At 36.4% G+C, this 20,465-nt stretch overlaps 2 protein-coding genes across 8 annotated transcripts in view; one reads left to right on the top strand and one right to left on the bottom strand.

Moving 5' to 3' along the window:
- LOC150104704 (uncharacterized) overlaps positions 1 to 20,465 on the bottom strand; it is a 352,800-nt gene that overhangs the window by 190,950 nt on the left and 141,385 nt on the right. For 6 of the 7 annotated variants that reach the window (XM_090395291.1, XM_090395292.1, XM_090395289.1 and 3 more), the window contains one exon: positions 3,617 to 3,724. The gene's annotated coding sequence lies outside the window, so the exon portion shown is untranslated. Of the gene's footprint in view, positions 1 to 3,616; positions 3,763 to 20,465 lie in introns of all 7 variants that reach the window. The other variant, XM_090395290.1, reaches the window with a different exon arrangement.
- Positions 15,474 to 20,465, top strand: part of LOC150104705 (allene oxide synthase-lipoxygenase protein-like) — a 42,545-nt gene continuing 37,553 nt past the window's right edge. Inside the window, exon 1 of the mRNA XM_090395286.1 lies at positions 15,474 to 16,143. Coding sequence (XP_090251412.1) covers positions 15,652 to 16,143 — 492 coding nt within the window. The 5' untranslated portion in view covers positions 15,474 to 15,651. The remainder of the gene's footprint in view (positions 16,144 to 20,465) is intronic.

Raw genomic sequence — 20,465 nt, 5'->3', positions numbered from 1 at the left:
TTTAGATATGATGATTTTCCCAGATAAATGTAATATGACGTCGTCAATTCCTTTCAGCAATAGTTCAATAACAACCAGAATTGACGAAATGGCAAAGGACATTGAAAAAAACTTTGTGATCATTCAAAAACTATAGAATTTTCTTTGCAACTCGATGAGACAACTTTACGTGCCAACGAAGCTTTGTTAATGGCCAACATGCGTTATACAAATTCTAATGAAGAAATTATTGAAGAGTTTCTATTTGCTGAACAACTGAAAATTGACAGAAAAGGTTCTACAGTTTTTAAGATTGTTAAAGATCTTTTTTAATGCTAAAAATATTCATCTCACAAATATTATTGCGTGTGCAATTGATGGAGCACCAAATATGATTGGTTGTCACAGTGGATTAATAGCACATTTAAAAGAAGCAGTTCCAAATATCTTAACAATTCACTGCATACTTCACAGACAGCACTTAACTGCAAAGTTCTGCAGCTAATTAAATACAGTAAGTTTACATCTTTTTTGAGTAAAAATTAATTTGTATCAGTCATTATTGAACTGATAGTTAATTTTTAATTAACTATCAGTTCAAATATGATGATGGTAATTTAGGTTTGCTTAATAATATATTATGATTAACTTATTCAGTCATTAACGTAGTGTAAAACTGAGCAGGGGACGCCAGGCCATATAAATAGTTAAAAGAGCGTGCCAGGCAAAAAAAAAAAAAAAAAGGTTAAGAACCACTACTGTAAATAAATAACTGTTGACACATTACTAAGACAAACTTGCGGTAATTTGACATTGTAAAAATAAAGTTATGCTATACTGAAGGATACTCGAATATAACAACAGTTATTTAAGCAATCTTATTTGGGAAAACTGCTATAAAGTCTTTCCACGCTTGAAGAATCCAAGGATTATAATTTATTTCTTCTAAATCTGCTGTTAATTTCACTTGTGGAACACGTATACATATTTCGTTAGTAACACTTCATAACAGTTTCATTGTTAGATATTTGGATACGTGCTGCCATCGTTTGATGGAAAAATGAACTATCGTAACTGCTCTTCAAAGAAGAATTTCTATTGAGTGATCAAAGACCTATTATCACAACCATTAATTTTCAGCTAGACCAAAAACCAGAGACAAAGAGATCTTGGAACTTCAGGAAAGCAAATTGGCCTAAATACACACAACTATTAGAAATATATTGCATTGGCACACCCACTAAGTAAAGAACTTGATCAGCTACTACTAGAACTAACTGACAACATACAGAAAACTGCAAAAAAAATTCAATTCCCAGAGGTCTCAGAAAAAACAATTGGGTTCCATTTTGGAAAGATCACAATATCAATGCTATGATCACTGAAAGAGATATATTATCAACGAACAGTTAAAACAAATAATACAAAAGATAACAGAAAGAAGTTAATAGAATTAACTGAAAACATAGAAGATGAAATTTCTAACTGCAAACAAAAAAATGGGAAGAATTCTGCAATAGAATAGATCCCGGAAAAGGCTGACAACACTGGAACATCATCAGATTATTAAACAAAGCAACACTTCCAGATACTGATAACTTTTCAAACACACTCTCCTCAGGAACCAATACAGCAGCAACAAACAAACAGATGGCAAATTTACTAGTCAAACATTACTCTAATGCAAGCAAGCTGCAATACAACAAACAAGACCAAAAATGCAGGAAACAAACAGCTCTCAAATTCCATCTCTCAAATCCAGTAATAAACATCACAGAAGGAATAATCATCAACAGTGACTCAAAATCTGCACTTGAGGCATTAAAAAAATGGAAAAACAAAACTCACACAGAAAATTCATGAATTATTAACAACCTTAAATTTGAAATATAAGAACTGCACACTGCAATGGATACCAGCCCATGTAAATATTGAAGGCAATGAAAGAGCAGAAAGACTAGCCAAAGAAGCAAGATAGTTACCTCAAAAATTACACCTACTATCACTAACTGATGCTAACTCCGTAGCCAAAATAACATTGGTAAAACAAACTATTAAGAAGAATGAAATCAGTGAAATTAATGAAAATAGAGAAATAACCACAGTCATCACCAGACTAAGGTCGGAACATTCTAAAGGCATGAAAATTCAGTAGTAGGAGCTATGAAGCATGCAAACACTGTCCAGGAGTTGAACTAACACCATATTTATTAACAAATTAACAATAACCGTAGAGAAAAGCTCTACTCCAAAGTTCAACAGATTGCCAAAGTAGTTCTACAGATTCACGGTCATATTTAGCAGCTCTTCAATGGACTCGACAAGAACAACAACAGAGAATTTCACCTCGTTTGTTACACCTGTGGCTATATTGATTGAAAAATAGACTGTCCACCTAGATGTAAGAAGAATGCAGGTCCACTGCCACACATGCTTAGTACAGGTGAATCAGCAACCGTTTTAAATTACCAAATTATATATATATATATATATATATATATATATATATAATATGGCCCAAATATGATATATATATATATATATATATAAATACAGACAACTGAAATTTTATATTATTTGGTTTGCATTGTCAAAGATAATGCTTACGATCTGCTGGTGATAAGTTCTGTAACTGTTGAAAGACAAATAACAGCATTACGTTACTCAAAATGTGTTGTCGTACCATTTGACTAGGCAAAAATGCTAATCACTGCTCCAGTGTCATAAAATAATAAAATTAAAGTAATAAAAATAATAATAATAAAGGATAATAAATAAAATGAGGCGAATTATGCGTTATTACTTAAAATTCAGTAACCGAAAATAATGTGAGATAATTCATCTTAATTGCAATGCAAATATCTATACCAAACTAACGGAACTAATTGATAATACGTGGAAATATAGCTCTGCTGAAACAAAAACATCCTGGCATATATGGCGAAACTGTACTCTAGGAAACTTACGAAGTCAGGGATTTGGGGGTACATAGCAAAAGTGACTGAAGCAACGCATCGGATCACATGGTTAAAGAAGAATACTTTGACGAGAAGAGACAAGCATGTCATTGTTGCTCTTATCGAGCCTTGATTAGATCCCATTCTGGACTACTGGGCGTCAGGGTTTCTTGGCTAGAAGGAAAAGGTGGAGAGGGTCCAGAGGCGAGTGACCAAGATGATAGCTGGTCTATGAAATGAACCTTGTGAGAACAGGTTGAAGATCTGTGGGTTACAAAAATTGGTTGATGGGCGGTTAAAGTGGTGATAAGATTGAGACATACAAATTACTAAGGGGTTTTTACAAGATTACTTCAGAGGAAATTTTTCAGAACAGGTCAGGTGATGGGAAAACTCGGGGCGATCCATGGAAACTGAGCAAGAGTGTGGTTAGCAAAGGTGTTAGAACTAGGTCTTTTGCTTGGAGAGTGGTGAGTGAATGGAATAGGATGCTAGAGTCTATTATTGTTGTTGCCATGACTGTGAATGAGTTCAAAGCAAAGTATGATTAGATTAAACAGTGTGCAAATGTCGGATAGTTCTTGGCATAATGCTTTGGGCCTCCCTCGATAAGTCTAAGAACTCCCTGAATTAGCCCGTAATAATAATAATAAATAAATAAATAAGATATTGCTACATACCATCTGCATTAACCAATTGGTGATCTTCAGATTATTTTTCAGCATTTTAAATCTCTTAATGCAGCCATACTTGCTGAGGTCATTCGTAAGTGCTAATGTTGAGATCGACTTGAAAAAGAAATAATATTTGAGATTTTCATCTCTTTCTGTAAAAAATCATATATTTAATTAAAATAATCAACTTATTAAAGCTATAAGCAGTAAGATAAAAATTTACCGATCTGATATATCAGATATTAAAGATGATAAAAAAAACACTAGCATTAACTAAAATATCAATTAAAGATTGTTAAGAAAAATTTGAATTGCAGTTGGCCACCAGTCTATGGTTAATCCGAAAATATTTTATGGATATGTAAAGGAGATTAGGATCATTGAAACGAATTAAGCAATAACAGACTTCTCGGGAAGGAACAAGAAACACTAGCATTAACTAAAATACCAATTAAAGATTGTTAAGTAAAATTTGAATTGCAGTTGGCCACCAGTCTATGGTTAATTCGAAAATATTTTATGGATATGTAAAGGAGATTAGGATCATTGAAACGAACTAAGCAATAATAGACTTCTCGGGAAGGAACAATTTTGAATATTCCAGCTGTAGTTGGAAAAAAATTTTAATTCGTATTTTGCAAGAGCATATGTGAACACTGGTGTGTCAGAAGGTAAAATACAGTCGAGATATTTCTAATGACAAGGAAATTATCATAAAATCATTTATAATTGACAAGGATAGAGGAAAAGATATTTCCTTTGATGGTAATGAGATTAATCAACCGGCGATCACTACGGCTTTGATCAATTCACTTTCATCATCTTCAATGATTTCTGAGATGGAAAAATACTACCTTTTGTGTGGAAATTCGCAAGCATTGTTAACTGTCAAAGAATATTTGATAGCATAAAGTGGAGAATTATAGACCAATGCGTCTTATATACACTGCTTGGAAAGAAGTCAAGAGATATCCCTCTCCCCAATGGGTGAGGTGCATCGTGCCATGTAACGAGTCACATGTTTGTAGCCGGTATAAATTGTAGGAATATGATGCTCCGAAATCAGTGCAACTGTGTTCGGGTGAAATGGCGGCAAGAAGGAATTGACGGAGTTTGAAAGAGGCATTGTGATAGGATTCCATGTTACAGGCCTATCTGTTCGGAAATGGTTGACAAATTGCGCCATCCTAAGTCACCAATCAGTGATATCATACCGAGATGGGAGCACAGGCAGTTAACTACAAGTGCTACCCACAGTGGACGCTCACTCACCACACTCACTGAATGTGACCGTATGATGCTACGAAGGATAATATGCAAAAACCGCTTCGTTGGCCGACACGTTGAATGCGGAGTTCCTAGTATGGACTGGAACACAAATCTACACAAAAATATTCAGAACCACGATTCACAACAGGGGGTTTCCATGGTGGAACCGCAATATGCAATCCCCAGGTTACCCGAACCAACCAACATACAGCGTCGTCTTCAGTGGTGCAAAGTGCGTGATACAGTGGAAGTTGGAAGATTACACCTCCCAGTGGTTATATAGAAGACAATCACGCTACGCTCTGTACTTAAGAGATCGTTGGATGTGGTGTGGGAATGCCCGGTAAACGTTTCTTACCAGAGTGCTGACCCTAACTATGAAATGCGGTGGTGTGATGGTATGGTCTTATTTTTCCTGGTTTGACCTCGGACCTCAGTTTGTGGTGCTACAAACACTGAACTTCGGGAGGTATCTGAAGATTCTGGACAATGCAATGCCTCCTACTTCGTGGCTTTTTTATGGAACTGACCATTGTATCTTTTACCAAGACCATGCACCATGTCATAAGGCTGCTGCTGTAACTTTGTGATTTGTGGACATGAAGATCACCGCACTTGACTGACCTCCACAGAGCCCTGATCTCAATTCTATTGAACATCTGCGAGATTAACTGAAGCGTCGGGTGGATCTAGGGTTTACGAAAAAGTCGCCCCTCGCATTTCGCCCCCAGCACATTTCGCCCCGGGCACATTTCACCCCACTGTAGATAATTAGTAAGTTACAAAAATATAAATACAGTCAACTCTCGATAACTCGAATTTTTATTGAAGTCCCAGCCCCTTTAATGGAGATTCAATGTTAAACTCTCTCGATTACTCGAACCGAACTTTCGATAACTCTAACTTTTCCGAACAAATTTTCAAAATTACTTTCGTGTACAAATTGTCACGTAGCTTTTTAACTAATTTCTCCCCTTTTGTATGTCTTCAGGGTTCTCTTACCATTGTGAAAGTATTAACTGGAACTGTTAATCCTTTCACAATGGAAAGGATACATACTCGACCACGAGGGTTATAGTCACGTGGTTAGTGACGGACATGGAGGCGGGGGGGGGGGAGTGGACAGCGCGCGTTTGCTGTTTTCGCTGCCTCATTATCGGCAGTGCATCGCGTGAACAAGCTGAGCGTCGCAGGCAGTGCAATATCTACATATTATTTTTGCATCTTGATTGATTAATCCTGTGTGTGCAATGGCAAAAAGTGTTCCGTCAATAAGAGGCAAAAGAAAATTTGTAGATGATGATAACCATATTTACGTGTTTTCAAAGAGAACTGTAGATGAACAACATGGATTCTGGGTTTGCGAAAAACGTTCCACCTGCAAAGGGCGTGTTTGGACAGAGGGTTTGGAAGGCCCAGTGTAAAAGTCGTAACTAAACATAACCATGCAGCTCAAGTTGCAAGGTCGAAAGCATTGCAATTGATTGGTCAAATACGGCAACATGCAACAATCACGAACGAACGGCCACAGCAAATTGTTGCATCAGTAATTGCAGAGACTCATGCCAATGTCACGGCATTACTTCCTAAAAAGGATTCACTTAAACGATCCATTCATCATTCGATGCAACAATGGTCCTCCTGCTTTACCGAGCAATCTCCAGGACTTAGTAATTCCACAAAATTATCAAGAAATTATTATCGATGGCAATGTACAACAGTTTTTGATGAATGATTCTCAGGACGAACTGCTCCCGGGTCGCATGCTTATTTTTTTCCACTAGTAACAATCTTCAGTTATTAGCGCGTAGACAAGAGTGGTTTTCTGATGCAACTTTTAGCACAGTACCCACGCATTTTCAGCAGCTTTATACACTTCATGTGGTTCAATTGAATGCAGTTATTCCAGTGGTCTACGCGCTTTTGCCAAACAAAACTCGTGCCACATACGTCAAGTTGCTTCAAGAAGTTAAAAATCTACAACCAGGTCTCCAACCCCAGCGACTTATGACAGATTTCGAACAAAGTGCCATGCAAGCCTTCCAGCAAGAATTTCCTGGTATTGTAAATACCGGCAGTTTTTTTTTCATATTTCCCAAAGCGTTTGGCGAAAGATACAGAATGAAGGTTTAAAAGCCCGATACGAACAAGACCACGAATTTGCTTGTTTGATTCGAATGATTCCGGCATTGACATTTATTCCTCCTGTTAACGTTATTCAAGCATTTGAAGATTTAGTTGAAGCTGATGACTTCCCCATTGAAGCTATGGTGATTGCAAACTACTTTGAAGATACATATAGTGGAAGAAGACAACGGAGAGGCCAGCAATTACCCATTTTTGCCATCGAATTGTAGAATGTTTATACACGAACACTGAATGATCAGCAACGTACCAACAACGGTGTCGAAGGGTGGCACAGGGGACTTCAGGAAACTTTTGCTACTTTATTCCCAAATATTTAGTGTCCGATTCACTGATTCTTTAAAGAAACAACAAGGGCTGCACAATTTCGAAATTACACAACTATTGCGGTAATTCGGGCAATCAAAGAAACAAGAAGTATGCTGCAATTTCTGCTAGAATCAAAACAATAGTCCAATATTTTCAAAATCGTAATGTAATTGATTACCTTAGAGGTATTGCATAAAACTTCGAGTTATAAACAATAATAATATGCATTTATTCTATTAAAACAAAATAAATTAGAATTATTAAAAAATTAGGTGTATTATTTACATTTTTGTAGCTTACTCATTATCTACAGGGGGGAAGGGAATGTTCCGGGGGCGAAATGTGCTGGGAGAGAAATGGTGGGGCGAAATGGTGGTGGTGACTTTTCCGGATCCCAAGATTTAGGGACATTCGCCCTACAACAGTTCAGGACATCATTACGTGCCTACAGGAAAAAGGTCCAAAATTTCAATTGATCGTTATTATATGCTTGAGTAAAATATACCACGTAGGACTGCTAAAGTGTCTGTAGCGAAAGGAGGTCCAACATCTTATTAAGGTGGGCGCCATGGCTGTTTGTTCCTCACACTATGGTGTCCATTGACCATTCCAAGAAGTGTACATTATTGTATGAAATAGCATGTGTTGTACGGTGGATTTTTCTTGGGTTGTGGGATTAAAAATCCAAGTTTCTAGGAGAAACCTCCTTTCCTCTATCAGATATACTAACTCGCATTTCATTTCCTTTTCCTACATGTCGTCATCATTTAGTATTTCTTCCAACCTGCTGACATAGTTAATGACCTTTATAGTTGTGAACGAAAGTACGATCCGGTCTTGCTCGGAGTGAATCACACCTTTGCGTGAATGCAAGTGAAAGAGAAATAAGGAATTCCGTTAAGAGAAGGCAGATTTTTTTTGAGGCCTTTGCTCCCCTGAAATAGAGAATGAGTTTATTTTAAGAAAAAATAAAAATAAAAAATAACAAAGAATTTGTTCAGTTTGACTTGAGCGCAACCGAAATATTTGTAATTAGAAATAAATGTGAAGATGGGATTCTAAAAAATTCCTCTTTCTTTGAGAAGTCAAGAATGCTTATTTTTAAGAAAAAAATAACAAAGTTAGATATGTAAGCTTCAGAGGAAAAGTTTTATGTCATAGCATGTGGAAGCTGACTATCAAGATGTTGTATTTTGCCCTTGAAAAAGTTGCTAAGGATTTATTGGAGGGAAAAAAAAACTACGGATCAAGCGGACGCAAGTGGAGCAGTTAACAATAATCAGTGATTTTATGAACATGCCCAGTTAACTCACATTCTCAATTCTTCCTTACTTATCAGGATTTAACAAAGATCCATTATTTAAGTGGGTGTTTTGATCCTGACCAGCCACATTCAGAACTCTCAAACCACCCACTAAAGGAATTAAAAACTGTTAAACTCGTCTATTGACGTGAATTATGATATTAAGGAAAGCAATTCTCCAACTAAGAAAAATACCTTATTTTACATAAGTTGTATTTTTTTTTTAAATGAAGTCTTACCCACAAAAGACTTTTGGCTTATAGTGCATTAGTATTATTATCATAGGTGGGCTAAGGGTTAAATAATCCGGAGATCCTACTCTTGAGAAGATGAAACTATAAACAAGCCACTTCAGGCCTCCAGTAAGCAAGCAAATGAATGTCATTTGCTATCTGTAGATATTCATAAACACTAGTGCCCATAACAGGATTCGAACGTACATGTTGACGGATGAGCGAACAAGATATTCACTTGCTACCAACCAACCCAACCTGGTTGATGTCGGACCTGCTATTAGCCAATGCGAGAGACAACATTCCACTGTTGAAAATTCTCACGTTTTTCTTTATTTAATGCGCAGTTTCTTATTTAATATTTTTCTTTTTTTTTTTACAAGAAAAAAAAGTATTATGAATTCACTGGTATTTTCCTTAAAGACATCTCTCTCTCTGTCTCTCTCTCTCTCTCTCTCTCTCTCTCTCTCTCTCTCTTTCAAACAAACACACAAGCAAATCATAATTTCTTCATTTTTTGAACAAAATACATATATGTATTGAGTTTTTTTTTTTTAAATCCCAAAACTGATTGAGAAATTCCCGGTCACAAAAGTGATTAAGCATCTCTGAACATATTTCAAAAGTCCGAGTATTATTTAGATAAAAAGATTAATATTTTTTAAAATTGAATGAAAAAATCAACTTCTATTATTATTTTTATTGCTGGGGCATGTTATGTAATTAGTGTTTTTTAATATAAAATATTAATAACAATTTTCAAATAAGTTTTTTCTTAAACCCTCAAGTATGCAGTTGTGTTTCATAAAGGTCCATAAATGGGCAAATCTTTATCGTATTAATTATATCCTCATTAATAAAAGACAACGAAATTTCATCCATTCTATAAGAAATACAGAGAAGCAGAATACAACACAGACCATTTCGCAGTGGAGCAGTCTTTAAAATTAAACGGCACATACGTCACAGCAAAAGTATAAGAGAATCAAAATATGATATTAATAAAAACTCTCTGCGATGTCAAAGAGTGAGGAACGTATGACGGATAAGATAAACATTTTATAATGCCCAAACCCAGGAAGAAGAAGAATAGCAAGTATGAAAAGTAAGTATTAAAGCAGCAGATAAGAACTTTCCAGTAGATTAAAAATACGATACTAGGGAGGATGGGGGTTAAATGACACATTTCAGGATGAAGTAAAGAAACAAGACAGAAAAATGGTTACATATACAGTTTGAAGTGGCAGTTTCATAAAGAAATAAGTTTTTATAAGAAGCACAGAGAAATAGTAAAAAACATTAATTAACTCAGAATAGCAATGTGCTAAAGAATGAAATGAGATATGCTGGTAATATCCACTTCACACGTAAAGATTCAGAAGAGAAAGAGGATCTTCAGAAAAGTGCACCTGAAAAGATAGACTTATAAGCGAACTGAATGAAAACTGAATATCTGAAAATGTTAGCAAAAAACCTGAATGAAAAACAGCAATATTTCAAGGGGATTATATAAATTTCTAATGGCATCTAAATACATTTAAATCGAAACCAATGCAGAAGTCAGCACAGAAATATAAGCCACGATGCAAGAGGGTTTATCAGTCTACCATGCTTTTATATCTATTTAAATGTATAATTCTTGCACACAACTAAAATAAAAATCTACAAAACTGATGTTAGACCAGTGTCTGCGCAGAAGCGTGGAGTACAGTTGAACCAAGAGAAAATAGCAATTAAAAATGCTGAGAAAAATATTTGGATCTATGAAGACTAAATCACAAGAGAATGCAAAAATAAAGCAAAGAACTTTATCAGAAATTATAAATTTCACGCAGTCAGCAAACCTCTTGTATTTATTTATCGTTTGTTGTTATAAATATAAAAAAGGAACAATTTTCTCCTATTTCCCGAGAGCTATAGACCAATCTGCCTGTTGTCCAGCTTCGGAAAGGTAACAGAGAAAGTGATCCTCACAAGACTCCATGCAGAAACGGATAGGTTAAGAGTTTTGCATGACGAGCAGTTTGGCTTCCGCAAGGCCCATAGTACTGCTCAACAAATCCACAGGCTAGTAGAAATCATTACGAAAGGTTTCAATTGGAAAAGCAGTACTGCTGCCATCTTCATCGATGCAGAGAAGCCGTTTGACAAAGTGTGGCATCAATGCCTTCTCTATAAATTCATAAAGTTCGGCTTTCCAATCAAGTTGATAAGAATACTCCACTCATACCTGAAAGACAGATATATGCAGATCAGGGTCGGAGAATCGATTTCGTCCGGACGCAGGGTCTTCGCAGGAGTACCCCAGGGCTCTCTTCTGGCCCTCAATCCTGTTATCATTCTACGTAGCAGATGTCCCTCTGAACCCGAGAACAACATTCACTGCATTATATGCAGATGATAGTGCCTTAATGGCAAGATCTCTGAGCCCAAAACTGGAAAACAGAAGATTGCAAACCAGTATACATATATGAGAGACGGCTGGCGGACTGGAGGATCCAAGTTTACCCACAGAAGAGTTCAGCCATACTGTTTACAAAAAAGAAAATCCACGATATGGAAGACATTCATCATTTGGGAGTTAAGATTCCGTGGCAGAGCGAAGTCAAATATCTCGGAGTGATCCTGGATAGAAAACTTCTATTCAGCAATCATATAAGACACATTACTTCAAAGACATCCAAGGTCATAGCCCAACTCTACCCTGTAATCAACAGACAAAGCAAACTGGATACACAAACAAAATTAACAATTTACATGATGGTGATTCGACCGGTCATCACTTATGCGTCTCCCGCATGGAGCCACACCGCAAATACAAATATTCGAAAACTTAAGAGATTGCAGAATAAGTGCCTGAGAATGATTCTGGATGCCCCTTGGTTTATCAGAAACACCCAGATCCATAGAGAAGTCAACATTCCTTATATGTCTTCCCTTCTTCTAGATCTAGCAGTGAAGTTCTTTACCAAGACAAGCAACCACCCAAACCCGTTGATTACGGAAGCTTCAGAATATAATGAAGCGGAAAGCTACAAATATAAAAGGCCAAAATATATCTTAAGTACAGCTGAACACAGCTAATTTCACTGCCCGCACTGGGCGAGCATGTGGCTCATAAACACTCCAATTCAAAGTTTTTCATTTCAGACAAAGGGGAATACGTAAAGCAATTTTGCTTCACCCATCGAGCCAGAAATGTTATTCGTTATTTCTCTTATTGTTGTTTAGCATATTGTTGTTGTTGTTATAAAAAAAGAACAACTTTGTTTTTATGTTTGTTATTGTTTTAGGTTTATTTTCTCGGTATTCCAAAAGTACAATTATTTGGTGTTTATCGACAACAATAAACTCTTCACCAGTTTTTTTATTTGATGCCATGCACTAATAATAGAATTCTCTCTCAATCTCGTTTTTTATGCCGTACGAGAGGATGTGCTTCATTTCATGCCCATTTCGATATTGTCATCCCAATACATTAAATCTAATTAGCAAGTGAGTTTGTTTGTGTGTGTGTGTGTGTGTGTGTGTGAGCGCGCGCGCGCGCGTTTCATTTCGATGTTCGATTTGAGCAGACAGCAAGCACCATCTACCTCCCCTTCTATCGTTTTACTCTATATAATGTGAAGTTAAGCCCCCCCCCCCCACACACACATACAAGCTTTAGTGGTTTCTCCTGTTTAGTGTAAAAAAAAAAATTTCTTCTCCCCTCTAGTAAAGAAACTAAGACCATAAGGCCTAGTGTATACTGGTCGAAAATTTGTGTTTGTTCTCTTGGTCATTTTTGTATGTTCTGTGGGATGATAAATCAGAATTTAAGGGATTGATCGGCGTCATATTGTTGTCAAATATCTTTGTTTATGCATTATTGTTGTCTTTTGTTTTGTTTCTGCATTAGTTACACTAACAGATGTCCAGCGAAAGGAACGCTGATGGGACTGAATCTCTACAGGTTCATCAGGCGTGTACGAATTACATCTCACAGCTATGAGAACTGATAAGCAGAGCAAAAATAAGCGGACTACTGCTTCCAGCAAGTTACGTCAATGCTAGAATTGACGCAACTGTAAGAATCAAAATTAAAACTGCTCCAAACATAAGATAAGAATCGCTATGCCACATGTTAGTTCAAAATGAAAATTTCTACTCGTTCATGTTACCGCCAAAGTAGACGTGGGGCTCGAATATTATGTCTGCTAATTGAATGAATTGACAACACTGATTTGTTTATTTTCGCTAAGGAAAACCAAAGATTAAAGAAGATAAAACCCAGCTAATTTAGTTATGTCTGAAGAGAGCCCAGAAATATTCCTCCTGTCATAAACATAGACATTTTATTTCTCCAGACAATATGACTGTCTAATGTAGGGGTGGCCAGAGGTTTTGCAGCGAGAGCCGTAGTTATCTACCAGAAATTGTTAAGAGCCACATCTACTTTTGTTAATAACCACATTTACTTTTTGGAACATTTTTAAGGGCAACATCAAAAGCTTCCTTAATATCAACTCCACGAGTACTATCTTATAATGCTATTAAATCTAATAATTCTTCTCGCGTCACTCCGTCCTCAAGAACGAAAGAATAAAAATTGCTAATTGTGGTTGGTCTGTAATGTCAGTTGATTCGTCAAGCGCCAAACTAAATGCTACACAATATTTTATATCGTTTTCTAATTTTGATAATAAATCCACGTTTAATTATCAAATTCCAGTTTTTTTAAATTATTATCATTATTCAAAAACACATTATTAGGTGATTTCCCCATGTCTGCTAGAAAATTAAGAAAAATTATAAATATTTTTTATTTGTTGGTTGAGCCGCAATAAAACTTAAGAAGAGCCACATGCGGCTCGCGAGCTGCAGTTTGGCCACCGTGGGTCTAATGGGTCTAATGAATATCGTTAAGCATTAGATGAATTGGCGCGTTTTGTATGTTTGTTAAGTATACATTTATTATTTTGCCATTATCTCTTGATTCCTTTAATGTCACCTTGTTGTAGTTTTAGTTTGAATTAATTTTATTTTTCAAATTGCAAAGTCTTCAAATTTTCTTTCATTAAAGAAAATATAAATCTGATATGAAATAATTTGATCGCACGTGATCTACCAATCAGGTAACTTTTCATAGTACTGGTAACTGTTAATACTGATCGTATTCTTCATTCTGATTATGAGATCACAGAAAATTACATATTGAAAAAAACATTGTTTCTCTGCAAGTTATAAATCTTGTCCCTCCCTGCTTCTACAAAGGTAAATTGGTGAGTCACTCTGTAAATAGGGAGGGAGAGGATAAAGAATACATTTAGAACGACATCATGATAAAAATAAAGTCAGCAGCTCCAAATTCTGCAGTGTTAAGATTATAAATGCATTCTCATTCAAATTAAAAAAAAAAACGACTCAATACAAACAAACTCCAAGAATGAAAAGCTATAGGCAGTCAGTGCATCAAAATACCGATTGTGCGTCAATTTACCAGTTATTTTAGTGGCATTCCCTTTTGTAACGAACTTCCATTACGTGTTAATAGCATGTTGATACTTAATAATATGAAAAAGTTACATCCCCTCTTAAGAGATCAGATTCTACTTTTCCCAACACAAAACTGAATAAAGCCCTACATGCGTCTTAAGTATGACAGAAAAAAAAATTATTTCTATTCAAAATATACGACGAAACCTTACATATTTTCACAAAAATTAAAAACTGACCCTTAAACAAACTTGTGAAATACTGCAGCTAAGGGAGATTGCCACGGACCCAGATCGCAAAATATTCAGGTAGGCCCCTCTCGTATAGTGTATAAATAACCAAAGATGAGACATTTCGTCTACATAGGGCTTTGGTTTAGGTCGATGTTAATGTCACGTACTAGCAATACAGCATTACGTGACATTACATCACCCTAACGAACTAGTATCACTGCAAGTAATTGCCCACTTGAATCCATTCCCGAAAGTTATATTCCAGTATGTGACGTTGATGGTACAAATGAATATAATTTACAGCACATTCATTTTCGACCTTCTAAGCTTTTACTATCCCGCTTAGATGGTCGACTAGTCTGGTCTATTTTTCATCAATAACCTGGACAGTAAAAATAGAAAGTTGAAAATAAATATACTATCATTTATAATACGATGCAAAAATTCTTAATCGATCTTGGCCTCAGATTTACTTTTCTTCCTGGTCCTGAATATTCCGGTACCTTGCACCGATAATACTTCTACCCCTTTTTGTCACAGGGGAAGACCAGGTCACAAATGAAATATGACATTACCCATCTCTTACGTGCTATACATTTTAATACACTTTTTCACTTTATAAGTTTTGATGAATTTCCCAATAGACGTTAATTTTAAAAAAAGTAACGTTTTAAGACATTTTTCGACAATTCTGGAAATATGACCATTTACAAAAAAATCTTACTTGTTGACCTCCACTTCACAATTAGCGTTTTTTTTTATTTTCCTATTAATTTATATTTTTCACAAGAGATGGCAGCACAAGTTTCCAGAGAATTTTGCTTTTTTCTCTAGTATTGTTGCTATAAAACATTCTTTCAAAGATAGTGGAGGAAGTAGATCTGTAACCGTCATGTCCAAGAAGGTTGTTGGAAAGGCCATTGACAGGTACGATTGCCATCTTGTGTTGCAGCTCCAGAAAACGAGTTGCTAAATCCATATACAGTATATTCAGATGTCGTCGTTGAAGAGAAATAATAAGTCGTTGCATTAATTGCTCGAATGTCTGCAAAGTTTTAAATTATTCGTCCCAAGATGGGTAATATTTTCCATCGTTCTCAGAAGGATCGCGAACTATCTATTCATGTCACTACAGGAGATCGTAAGGGAGCAGGAACGGATGCAAACGTGTGGATGGTGATTTACGATGAAGAAGATGTCAAAACTCCAGTTATTAAACTTAACCGTACTTTTCATAATGATCACGAAAGAGGTTCTACGTGCACATTCCCAGCATCTTCAGGTGAGGGTTTCGGACGACCATATAAAATCGAATTGTGGCGAGACAGTTTCGGAATTGGAGATTCGTGGTTTTTAGATATAATCAAAGTAGAGGATCATGTCAGAGGGACACACCACTATTTTCCAGTGCATCGCTGGATTCCTGCAGAACTTCGTTTCTTTCTCAAGGAGGATGATTGCTGCTTGCCTCAAGATGATCTTCATCAGGAGCAAAGGAGACAGGAGCTTAAATGTAAGAGACGTCTTTATCAATACTGCGTGCACGTCGTAGGATGTCCAGCTCACGTAAGGAATTGTTTCAGTGTTTATTTGTAAGAAGAGACCGAAAAACAGTATAATTATCGAAGAAAGTTTTAGAGCATATTGAATGGTCCACTATCATTTTTTTTCTTTCGCCAAAGCGATTTCCGATAGTTATTTAAAATAATCAAAATGACACAGTTTATACTAAAAAAGTTTTTGAAATAGGATTCTGTCGTTCAGACAATGTTCCTAAAATTTAGAATTATGATAGTCTGGCGACTTATAGGTCAAATGGTCAGCTGTCACTGCAGGTTCCAAGACAAATTTTCAATTCGCAGTGCCTCTCAAAGTTCGGGAAAGGTATGGGATTTCGGCCTGCATTTTCTAAGTAATATGACCTATTATGATGCATTTGAGATAGCTATACCATTTTTAATGGAATAATTATTATTTCCTAAAATAACTAGACTTGAACATTGTTAGCGGAACCGACTTTCTGTTTCATTATGCCGGAGAAAGGTCAGTTCTAAATCCAGAAAAAAAGGGAATATTCTTTTCTCCTAAAGTACATACATACATACATACATACATCTTCAAGGCCTACCTTTCCTAATTGGGTTGTGGGGGAAACAGCTGCAAGAGGAACTTCCAATGGTCACGATCCTCTGCCACCAAGCTCAGGTGTTCTGGTGGAATTCCCAAACGTGTCCACCCAATGTTTTGGATATAATCTATCCAGCGAGTCTTTGGCCTTCCACGTGGCCTCCCACCCTCTGGCTTGGCAAAGAGGGCCTGCTGAGGGAGCCTCTCTTGTGGCATTCTGACCAGGTGCCCGTACGAACGTAACTGTGATCTTTCAACATGGAGAAGCAGCGGTTGAGTATCGAGGGTTTCCCGAATTGCAGAGCTTCTGACTCTGTCGAGTCTTGTCAGCCTCGCAACCCCCCTCGAAGGAACCTCATTTCAGCCGCTTGGATTCGTGTCCGCATTCTTTCGGTCATTACCCAACTCTCATGACCACAGGTATGGATGTAGGACATAGACTGTGAAGACAGCCAGCTTTGCCTTCTGGCTTAACTCCCGCTTCAATACTACCGAACTGCCAAGCTCCCGCAATATTGAGCTTGCTAAGCCAATTCGAGTATCTAGCTCTACGTCCCATTTTCCATCATTCGTGAATATGGACCCAAGGTATTTAAACTTCTCCACCTGCCTCATTGGTACTCCACTTACATTTAGAGTGCACTGGGATGGTTGTCTTGAGACCACAAATGCTTAAGTTTTGGCCACACTGATCTTCATTCCGGCTACAAACAGCTACAAACCTATCCAGGGTCCGCTGGAGGTCATCTGTGGAAGAGCTAAGCAGAACTAGGTCATCTGCAACGCTAATATGTAAATATAAGGAAGAAAATCGCAACACCCTCCATTTGGTAGTATATTATTTTTACACTACATTAAAATAATTAATGATTAATTAATGAGGGGTTTAGGAATGTCTTTCGTTAAGACACGCAGATCAGGACGAGCTGCGTTCTCACATAATATCACATACAAAACTTATGTAAAGGACTTACAGAATGCCAGACAGAATACTGAAGGTGCACAAATGATATTAAATATATGGTAATGCCTTTCCTTAACCAAATTTAAAAGGGCCGTCTTTAATTTTGACTCGCTCAAGAGACAAGCTTTTTCTTTGCAAATACGTTAGCAGAACTGACCATTTGGTTGGAGAATAAGCTGACCACAAAGTACAGAGTTACAGCTCAGATGTAAAGAGACATAATAAAGGAGAGTAACTGTTAATTCAATTGATATACTACGATGCCATTTGAACGATTTTTTGGTTCTGACGTTCGTATATTAATAGCACGTATTTTGATTTTTTTCCTGGTACTATTATTACAAGGATTAATTGGCCTTTTAGTTGTCTTGTGTATTTGAGAACCTTAAATAAACTTGGAAAAGTGACGATTTGGAGGAGGAAGTTATGAGTTCAACGCACTTGCTACACAACACCGTTAAAATTAATACTTCGGTATTTACTAGAATGATATAAATATTGCCATTCGCGTGATTAAAAAAAAAGCCTTTTCTTATGAAGTGCTTTCAAAAGCAGCTGAAAGATGTCTAATCTTAATTCGAAGTTGATACTGATATCTCAAGGTGGCGACAGCTTCATGTGATAATTACAGCGTTATTTCTCTCTCTCTCTCTCTCTCTCTGAGTAATCGAACCTATTTTTTGTAGATCGTTTCTTTCTTGTGCTAATAATCTTGAAAAGGAGTCGAATCCAGTAATTAGTCTATCATGAACTTCAAGAAGAAAGAAATATGAATTTTTTTGCAACACACTGAATTGACATTTTCTTGAGCAGCTGGAGCTTCTATTTCCTGGGAAACACTTCATCAAGAAAGCTGTTCCAGAGAATGCAGGCAAATGTAAGAATGAAAGCAGGTTTGCAGTTGCAAGTTTAAGAGGATGTTAGATAGGTGATGTTTGCATTTCACAGACAGTGGAAAGCGGAGAAATGATGGATGCAATTTAACGTAGCAGAGAGAGAAGAAGAAAGAAAGAAAGAAAATAAAAATAAGACTCTCCGGAAGGGGAAAACGAGCCCCAGTCTCTCGCGTGGATACTAACCACTACACTACTGAGGACCTGTTAATTTTGTTCACATTTTATAGTGGAATGCTTTTTTTTATTTTTTTATTTTTTTTATTGTGGTTAGTATCCAGGCGGGAGAACAGGATTCGTTTCCAGTTTGGGTGAAAGTCTTCTTTCACCCAAACTTCTTAAATTGTTCGAGAAGGATTCACACTTAACACACGATAATTGTGTAAAATTGTGTCAGTCGGGATGGCGACTGACATATGACGAACGCTCTGAAATAATCTTTGTTTCATTCCATGAATACATTATTTCATGGTCGTTCTGATCAGTTTGAAACTCGTTTTCGGACATTCAAAAGAACCTATTTATTATTGAAACAAAGACAGGAAGAATTTCATGTCCCTAGATCATAACACAAAATACCATAATTTCACGTGTTACAACTTATAAAAAAATGCTATAGCGAAAACGCTTGTAAGTTATGTTCAGTATCATAAAGTAAGCAAATATCCAAGCTGTTAAAAAAGTTTCCTAACTCAAAATAATTCCCAAATTCGTGTGAATATTATCTGTACGGTGTAGTGACTGCGTGGCCACAAGCCCATAGCATTCCATGAAATTCAGTAAACATTCCAGTAAATATTTATAGCAATATCGTGTGCTTATCTACAAATTTTCTTTACATTTACAATAGGTGATTACCATTTGCATGAATACATGAAATCCATCAATAATAGAAAACATCTGGCGGCACGCAACATGAACGAACAAAAAATAAATGAAACAATAAATTCTCCAGATTTTTTCATTTATTTATCGAAAAGATTAGGCATCTCTCTCTCTCTGTACTTAAATTTTTTTAAACATTGGGCTAGACAGTACGATCTCTAGCTGATGTGCTCAGAGGAAACAAAAGGATAGCACACAGCAACAGATCTTTTTCCTTCTTATAATAAAGGATATTTCCGAAAATAAATTCATATGGCTCTTAAATACTTACATTTCGAAATAATTAAATTAATTTTGTTAACTAAACATAAATATCTGTAGTTAAATGAACGCAGTGCACTGCCTTAGTATACGAAGCATAGCAAAACTCTTCAAATACCACGAGGCATATATCCATACATCATTAAGTAACTGAACAGGAAGGAGAAGGATATTTTAAAAGCATGATTAATCATGAATTGCAGTAGTCGATAATGTTCGAGTTATTTTAAACCAACACATTTATCATTCAAAAATTGCGTGGATTCACCGACTGATTTTTGTGTGTTTTGGTCTGTTAATGAAATGTGTGTCCATACAGAGAACCCTTTATGTTCCCACACTTCGTGATTAATCTTAACATATTTTTTAATTGTTTTCCCGTCTTCTGTTGAGCGTTAACAAAATCCCCGGGAATTCTGATCTGAATGTGGTGGAAGAATACGTACGAGATCGTCTAATTACTGAAAGAGGCCTACAACCAATCGTTAAATACTCTTGCTCGGGGGCATGTATTATCACAGCATTCGAAATGCAGCAGTTGATGACGTCATTGAAATTACCTGCGTAAGAATGGCTTTTACAAAACCGGATATTTAATGCACGTAATACTGACCAAGAAACCTTCTTCTCCAAAACGGGTCTTTAAGAAGTTTTATAAGCCATTATTCACAGGAAACAATGCATCTGCCTACACATACATATTTTAAGACATCATATTATTCCAATTTTATTTCTATCTCAGCAGCCGTATCTCTGTT

This window comes from Typopeltis vanoorti, chromosome 7, assembly GCF_054136105.1.
Source record: "Typopeltis vanoorti isolate ZY-2024b chromosome 7, IOZ_Tvanoo_1.0, whole genome shotgun sequence".
Classification (NCBI taxonomy): domain Eukaryota; kingdom Metazoa; phylum Arthropoda; class Arachnida; order Uropygi; family Thelyphonidae; genus Typopeltis; species Typopeltis vanoorti.
Note: the sequence above shows the minus strand (reverse complement) of the source record. Positions and strands in the feature narration are given on the sequence as shown.